Source organism: Helianthus annuus, chromosome 13, assembly GCF_002127325.2.
Source record: "Helianthus annuus cultivar XRQ/B chromosome 13, HanXRQr2.0-SUNRISE, whole genome shotgun sequence".
Classification (NCBI taxonomy): Eukaryota; Viridiplantae; Streptophyta; class Magnoliopsida; order Asterales; family Asteraceae; genus Helianthus; species Helianthus annuus.
Window position 1 is genome coordinate 45739010 of NC_035445.2, and position 8906 is coordinate 45747915.

Below are 8906 nucleotides of genomic sequence, written 5' to 3' on the forward strand. Positions count from 1 at the left end.
ATTCACTTGCACTAATCGCTGCATTTGAGCAAGTTCTCCCACCAATGGTAAGTAATGATAAGACTTATGTTTTATAATTAATATCCCGCCGCAACGCGCGGGTTGACGTTAACTCGTTAATATTAAAAAAAAAACCATTCACACCCTCTCACGCAGTGAACCGTCTCACACTCAAACCGATTTTTCACGCCCACAATGGACGAAATGTGGTGTTTGCGTGGTTGTGGTGGTGAATGGCACCTCACTCTCACCTTCACTGACGATAACACATGGTCTAATCGACCTCATCACTCACAACCTATGTTATGGTCTCGGTCACTCACTCCCATACACTCTTTTACTAAATTTTTAATATAATAATCAATATTTATTATTTACTTACTAAAAAAAAATATAATATTAACCTTTTCTTGCTAAATAAAATATAAATATAATATTAACTAAAAGAAATTTAATACATTACTCTTTAATAATCCCTAAATAAAAAGACACAATGATTTAAACAAAAATTCTAAAATCTAAAAGCAAAAAATTTAAAAGCAAAACCCTAAAAATCTAAGATCGTAGAGTTCGACGAGACGGTTACAATGTCATTTGAATTAGTTTAATCGGAATCTGATTGATACATTTTCTATGACTTTCTATTTTTACAAGACTATGTATTTGAACTTTACGCAATATTAAAACCAATATAAAGAAGCAACAAGTTTGTGCATATGTTGTACATATGGCTTTGGGTGTTTTTCAAAAATAATTGGGTTATATGGCTGTGCTTCATACACGTGTGTGGTGATCTGTATTTCCACCCCTTCATCTGCTACAAAACTACATGCCCTCTGCTCCTGAGTTCTTCCTTCTTCACGTTCGTTGCTCTAGCTCGTTGCTAGATCTTAATTAATAAAAAAAAAGTCATTAATTTGCACAAATTGTTTAATGTAAGTTACGGAGAGAAAAAAAAAAGTGTGAGAAATATTATCCTAAGTTCACAAGTACACAAATGAAATTCAAAACTTATGATTACATCCATACACTTCAATAAACCTAGTCAAGGGAGAACAATGTCACACATGACACAACATGTGTATCAATTACAACTTTAAACACAAATTAGTTTCAACATTTAGCCTATAGTACTAAAAGAACAAGTGTTCAACTCAAGGACATCAATTGGCACCGGATCCGGTGGATACTCGCAATCACTCGGACCTTTATCCGCTAAAACATCACATGGTTCGGGTTTCACATTACTCGAAACTCCGGATACACCCGTACAATTCCATAACCGATTATCTTGTTGCGTACCAAACCCAATGGTAACATTTGATAAACAAAATCCAGTGAACGGATTACCATCTATGCCGCTCATATTCCCCGCCATCTTCACATCTTCAGCCACTACATTTCTGTAATTAATCCGGTCAACTACGGGGAGTGCCTTGGAGTCAAAACCTAGATCCGGGTGCTCCCCATAGGACCCAGTGGTCCAAAAAACGGAATCAATTGCTTGTAGATTCATTCCATCCACAAATATGTCAGTAATGTATGCACCCCTTCCGGGAGAGGTTTTAATTCTGACCCCGGATTGAGAATTAATAGCCGTGATGTCTTCGGCTCTAATGTTTTTTATGCCACCCGACATCTCACTTCCTAGTGCGATCACTGAACCGTTGGGGGAATTACAAGTTAGTCTTCTTATGATCATTTGTTCGGTAGGCACCCCGAATTTAATCCCGTATTCATCCCACCCGCTTTTCACGGCTACACAATCGTCACCGGACACCACATTAACATCTTGAATCTTTACATTGTTACAAGAATCTGCCCAAAAATGAAAAAAAAAAAGAAATTAAATTATCTGGTACATGACCCATTTTATGTTTTATTACATTTAATAGAATATTGTTTCATCATATCTGATGTTATAATCATTTATAGATTTCATATAAAACTGACAAGAAAGTATTAGTGGGTGCACTCAGCCACTCTCGACCCGACCAGTATCTTTACCCATAGATTTTTAAAAGTTGATTTGTTTTCAACCCGTATGGAATAACTGACGGCTAAATGTAGTTATGTGGTTATATAATCGTCTTATATATATATATATATGTATGTATTTATACGGTTTTCACGGTTTGTCTGTAAAACACTTTAAAACACGTAAGAGAAAATGTATTCAAACCTGGAATGATTCCATTCGTATTAGAAGAATCTACGGGTGCACGAATGGTTAGATCTTGAATAATAATATCACTGTACATAAATAAAAAGTTTGGTTTTAGATTCTGAGATAAAGATTTTTATACAAAACGTTTTAAAACTGGTTGACGGGTTGACCTGCTGTAAACAGGATGAACAAACCATGAAGGCGAGTCAATCAATATGAGTTTGGAAATCTGGACTTGGTTCGAGTACATTAGTTCGATAAGGTACGGTCTTGTGTTCCTTAACTTCTTTCTGTTGAACTTTTTCCACCATACCGAACCTTGCCCGTCAATCGTGCCATTGTCACCTTCAACAACAAAACAACATATCTTAAAACAAACCAATTATTGTCTTCCAAAAATGTTAAAAATGAATGTAACAATATAGGTTTAAAGTTGTAAAAAATATAGATATACCTGTAACCACAACATCAGTGAGGTGTGATCCACCTATCAGACTGCTAAATCTTCCTCCTGGACCATAAGAAGGTAACGATTCGACAAGCGGATACTCTCCGGCATCCTGATCAAGCCGAAAACCGTTGATGGTTCAAACGATTTTATTTCCTTATTATTAAGTATTTTTTTTTCAAAAATGGATTATTTACGAAATGCATAATGACAAATTGGGTCTTTTTATTAAATTACGGGTTAGTCGCTATCTAAAGTAAAGACTCAGTCATAGTTGACAATACCGAAGATATCAGACCAGTTGTACAATTTTGTCTTGTAGCAGTTAAATGCACTACAAGACAAAATGCTGGACTGATATCTTCGATTTTGTGAACTTACACATAACTCGCTATCTTAGTCAGTGACTAACCCGTAACTGAAAACAAAAAGTAAAATGTATCCAAACTCGTTATATTACTTATATATCATACCTGAGAAGCAAGAATAACCGCACCGAATTGAATGAACAAGGTGAAATGGCTGGTGAGGTTAAAGCTTCCTGTGAGCCATCTTCCGGGGGGCACGATAAGCTGTGCTCCGCCATCATCCGCAACTTGACTGAGGTTCTGAACCGCGGCTTGAAAAACTGCGGTATTTGATGTTTTTCCGTCACTAATGCCACCAAAATCTGTCAAAAACGCGGTATGCTTACGGCAGTTGATGGCTGCATAGGTTGCGTAAGATTCAAACAACAAATTCCTCCGGCATTCAACGACAGAAAGCGCTATTAATCCAAGAACCAACCATCTCGCAACCAAATGCTACACATGAAGATTCAAATAATTAGAAAAAGCAAGAAATGTGACAAAATTAAATGAAAGTTATTGAAGATGATGCATACAGTAGAAAGTGTTGATTGATGATAGAATGCCATTTTTGCCTATGATAAAAGAGTACTAGATGCAGGGGATTTATAGTGCAAAAGGCTTATAAAATGCATGAATTACTAAAATAATAACATACATTTTTCCTAGGTTGTTTGTCCACCAATTTTTCGTCCATAAACAAACATGATACTTTTATTTATGCTTATTAATTAACTGTATTTTAATTTTTAAAAAAACAACAAAATGTTTCATAAAACTCAAATTATCCATATGTTAAAAGTATTACATCATTTCAAACATATAAATAGGTTAAACTATCTTAACTTAAAGCTTATTCCTAAATCGGTTATTAAGTAACATGATACTTTTATTTATGCTAATTAACCGGTTATTTTGTGCGCCTCTACTTACATCACTTTTTTCTCTTTTTTGTGTGTTAAAAGTCTTTTAGTAGAGAAATGTGAACTACGGGGCTGTTTGTTTACCTCTTAACGAGGCTCTTATTGATTCAGACCTCTTACTGGTTCAACACTTAATGGTTCACTGTTTGTTTCACGAGCAGATATCTGAATGCTTCAGACGTTTGCCTCTGAATGGTTAAGCATTATACAGAGTCTGAATGGTTAAGACCTCTAATCTGAATTGGTCAGACATTTGCCTCTGAACGGTTAAGCATTATACAGGCTCTTAATGGTTCAAAGCTCTTACTGGTTCAGCACTTAATGTTTCAGACCTCTTACTAGTTCAGCACTTAACCATTAACCATTCAGATATTGCCAAACAGCCCCTAAAACTTTAGAAGAAATGGGCTATGAACATTTTGATTATTAGCAATAAAAATGATATAACCCACATAAGATCTAGATACAGTATAAAAGAAAAACAAATATGAGGCTACAAAATGTCAGATATAACAAACCATCTAATAACAGTCTACGAAACAACAAAGGTTTTACATAACAGCTTTAGATTCCGAGCATCTAGCTCATCGCGGTATGTCAGCCGACAAATTGTGAGTAATGTCCTCATCTCCATTATCAACTGCACCACTACTTGATGGTTTTGCACCAGCAGCCACAAGGTTTTTAAACCAAGCAGGTTGTTGAAAACCGGGGCTGGCGGTGCCGCCTTTACTTGAGCCGCCGCTAGGGGAATCTGGAGCCACCGCTGCAGCGGTGTTTGAAGCAATCCCGGCAAGGAACTGATATGCCACTTTGCTAGCGGTCACAATCTCCGTTTTAGCTTGTCTGAACTATATTCATACAAAAGGAATAAAGAAAACCGATTTAATCAAATAAACTTATACATAGATATTTAATGAGTCGTTTATTTACAAAACAATGTTCTTAAGATAAATCTATATCTTTTAGAGTAAAGTACACGAATAGTCCTGTGGTTTTCTAAAATTTTGGATTTGGTCCCTAGCTTTCCCTATGGATTGCAGTTTGTAACACATTTAGTCCCCGACCAACAAATCTAAGGGTTTCCGTAGGTCCAAGCAGTGGCGAAGCTTGAGATTTCCGACCGGGGGGTCGAAAACGTATATACCAAAATATTTCTATAAAACCAGGGAGGTCAAAAACGTATATATCTAAAAATTTCTATACGAAAACTACATACTACCCACTACTGAACGAAAAGTTCGGCGGGTCGGCCGCCCTCTCCCGCCCCTATTATCCTACGCCCATGGGTCCAAGGTATGGACTAAATGCGTTACAAAGTGCAAACCACAGGGACCATCTATGTACTTTTGGCAAAAGTTGGGGACTAAATGCGTTACAAAGTGCGAACCACGGGGGACCATCTGTGTACTTTTAGAAAGCTAGAGACCAAATCCAAAATTTTGAAAAACCATAAGGACTATCCGTGTACTTTACTCTATCTTTTAATAAAAAGATTAGGCTGCATGTGATCATCAACCCATTTGACACATTCTCTTTTAAATTTGACCTATTTCGGATAAAACACAACCGAAATGGACACAAATCTCTACTAACGACCCAAAACGAGCTTGTAATTTTTAGTAAGCCTGGCAAAACGGGGCGTCATGTCATGTTGTGTTGGGTAACGGGTCAAATTGTGTTGGGTTCAAAACAAGCTGTTTTATAAAAGTATCAAATTGATTCAGGTCAAACCAGGTTGTGACCAAAATGAACACGGGTTGAAAAGAGTCCTTGTACAGGTTTTATAGAAGTAACCGTTTTAACCCGTCGTAAAACTAGAGTTACCCATATGAACACCTTATATGCAAAGGCAAATTGGAAAATAATAATCCCATCTTTCTGAAATTGGCCGACAATAATCCCAAGTCAGTTATTAGCCAATAATAATCCGACCTCGTCCAATTTTTTTGTAAAATAGTCTGCCGTTAATATAGCTTAACGGAGTTAAGTTTTTTTCCGAATTACAAACCGATGTTTTAGGGCTTTTGATCAGAACGAGGATACGAGTCGATTGATGTAAAACTTACCTCAAAATACTGCCCCCAACCCACGAAAACGGTGCTTCAATTCGGGTGTTTAACTTCCAATTAACAAAATTCAAGCCATTTCGAACACAATTTCGAGGTAAGTTTTACATCAATCGACTTGTATCCTGGTTCTGATCAAAAGCCCTAAAACATCGGTTTGTAATTCGGAAAAAAATTTAACTCCGTTAAGCTTATTTTAACGGCGGTCTATTTTACAAAAAAATTGGACGAGGTCGGATTATTATTGGCTAATAACTGACTTGGGATTATTATCAGCCAATTTCAGAAAGATGGGATTATTATTTTCCAATTTGCCTATATGCAAATTCTTTTTGCCCAATTCAACCCATTCTTTATATGGGTCATGCTGCGAAACAATAACAAAGAAGAAAAAAAAGCGCACCCGATAAGCAGTTGTTCCAGCTATCTCGACAGCAGTGTCACCAGCATTAGCAAACCTATTCACCCAGCCTGTAACATAACAACATTTTACAATTAACAATTAATCAAAATTTAAAACAAACAGAAAACAGGAATCACCTGGAAGTTTGGGGACACCGAGTCTTTCACAAAACTCATCACAGAAGTGATTGCAGTTCTTCGAAAGCAAGTCGTAACAGTCACCGGGCCATTCTCTACTTAGTTCCCTGAGGATCTGATTCACCTTGGATTTAGTAAGGTATGTGTTCCCAAGAACAATCGACTCTCGATACGTGTACATAGGATTTCTTCCAAACGGGCAGTTAAAAACTCCACTTCCCTCTTCACAAAACCCGAATGACCATTCATCTTCTCCATAAACCTGCAACACATAAACCATACACCTGCTTAGTTTTATTATAAACCAAATCAGAAATCACCACACAAATAAATGAAGTACATAAACCTATTTATAAAGACCAAATCCTAAACCTACTAAGACTCAAACCCATTAAATAACCTAAAAAAATAAACCCATACACATCCTAACTTATTTGAAATTCAAACTAAACAATTAATAACTTATTTGAAGTACATAAACCTATTTGTTCGTGTTTGTTTGTTAAGAAATATATGTGTTCACTAAATGTTCATGAACACTTACCGAACAAGATTTTATGTTTGTGTTTGTTTGTTTGTTAAGGAAATGAACTTGTTCGTGTTTGTTTGTTAATTTTAGGCAACAAACAAAAACGAACGTTGATGAACACAAATAGAAACAAACGAACACAAAACGTTCATGAACAGAATATATAATACACCGACACTTATTAAATATTTTATTGTCGGAATTTTGAAGTGTTTAAATAAAAGAGTTAAATGCCATTTTAGTCCCTGTGGTTTGGCTATTTTGCCAGGTTAGTCGAAAGGTTTGAAACGTTGCCATTTTAGTCGAAAGGTTTCAAACGTTGCCATTTTAGTCCAAATAGTTTCAAACGTTGTCATTTTAGTCCACTGGGTTAACTTCATCAATTTTTTCTATTTAACGAGGGAATTTGGTCATTTTATATGGCCGAATTGCCCTTCTCAATAACAGAAAAATGGATGAAGTTAACCCAGTGGATTAAAATGGCAATGTTTGAAACTATTTGGACTAAAATGAAAAAATGACCCAAACCACAGGGACTAAAATGGCATTTAACTCTAAATAAAATATAAAAACTAAAAACACTAATGAACTATCAAAAACAACTAAACATGTTACCGAACATTCACGGACATAAATGAACGAACACGGCCTCTGTTCATGTTCGTTCATTTAACTAAACAAACAAAATTTCTTGTTTGTATTCGTTTGTTTAATAAACGAACAAACACAAACGAATTTCCCGCCGAACAGTTCACCAAACGTTTGGTTCGTTTGCAGCCCTAGTTTAAACTCTAAACCGACTTAAAAAAGACTTATAACCCGATTCGGCCTCCATCTTGCATCCGTAAATATCATACATTTCTCTATTTACAAATTACAACCAAATACGCTTTATTTACAACCAGAAGTCGCGCCTCTCTCGTATGTTTTGCACATCTCAAGCAAACCTTTCGTAATTTCTCCGTCCCGAATCACGATGTTATTTTACACACTAGTCCGCTACAAACATTAACTTTGACCAATTTTGACCTAAAAAAACACAATTCAACAAAATAATATTCACAACATTTTGACCTAAAAATACACAATTCAACAAAATATATTCACAAGTTAAAATTCAGTACCAATACAAAGATTAAATTAATGAACAAAGAAAGCAGTTGAAATATAAGAAGCAAAATACAAAAGAAATGAAGAAAAAGTGAAAGTGAAACCCTAGAAAGAAGAAGAACCTGTACGGCACTGTGGAAGATGCCACCGAGGCCAATACCGTCTTTGAAAATCTTGTTGATCTGAACAATGGTGTTGTTAGTCTTCTCGGAATCACTGTTGGTCACATCGTATATGTGGAGGATCACCTCCGTCATCTCCACAACTAATATCTTCTTTCTGCAAACCCTAACCTGGTCGAGAATTAAAATCAATTGTTATCGGGTTTCAGAATCGGCAATTGAAGTGGATTGATGATTACAAGAGTGAGTGAGTTGTGAATTATGGTTAGATCGTGGTGGAGGTTTTCGTTTTGGATGTCGGTATGGCACGAGATATGTATGTATCTATAGCTGGGTATTTCATTTCACTACTATTATTGAATTAGGGATGAGCATCGATACCGTACCGATCACGAAAATATCGTATCGAATTTTTTCGGTACTGAAATTGGTATCCACTTTTTGGTATTTTCGGTATCGGTAAAATACCGAATTTTACCTTCATATACCGCTACCGTACCGATACTATACCGTACCGACATATTTTGGTATCGGTATCGGTACCCAGTTTTGACGAAATTCGGGATCGGGATTTTCAGGATCGGGACGGAATCGGGATTTGCTCATCCCTAATTATTATTACTAGTACAATTTGTTCACTTTTGTTATTTC

General features: G+C 36.1%; 2 protein-coding genes across 2 annotated transcripts; both read right to left on the bottom strand.

The window, feature by feature from the left end:
• Positions 1-978: 978 nt before the first annotated feature.
• LOC110939679 (probable polygalacturonase) lies at positions 979-3701 on the bottom strand. Its single transcript, XM_022181251.2, has 6 exons — positions 3499-3701; positions 3089-3418; positions 2622-2727; positions 2338-2512; positions 2183-2253; positions 979-1818 (listed from the first exon to the last, which is right to left on the bottom strand). Exons 1-6 carry the CDS (start codon positions 3529-3531, stop codon positions 1121-1123), a joined length of 1413 nt encoding a protein of 470 aa, XP_022036943.1. The 5' UTR covers positions 3532-3701; the 3' UTR covers positions 979-1120.
• A 623-nt stretch (positions 3702-4324) lies between these two features.
• LOC110939678 (deubiquitinase DESI2) lies at positions 4325-8583 on the bottom strand. Its single transcript, XM_022181250.2, has 4 exons — positions 8256-8583; positions 6495-6756; positions 6358-6425; positions 4325-4736 (listed from the first exon to the last, which is right to left on the bottom strand). The coding sequence occupies exons 1-4, from the start codon at positions 8388-8390 to the stop codon at positions 4470-4472; spliced, it is 732 nt and encodes a 243-aa protein (XP_022036942.1). The 5' UTR covers positions 8391-8583; the 3' UTR covers positions 4325-4469.
• Between the last annotated feature and the right edge of the window lie 323 nt (positions 8584-8906).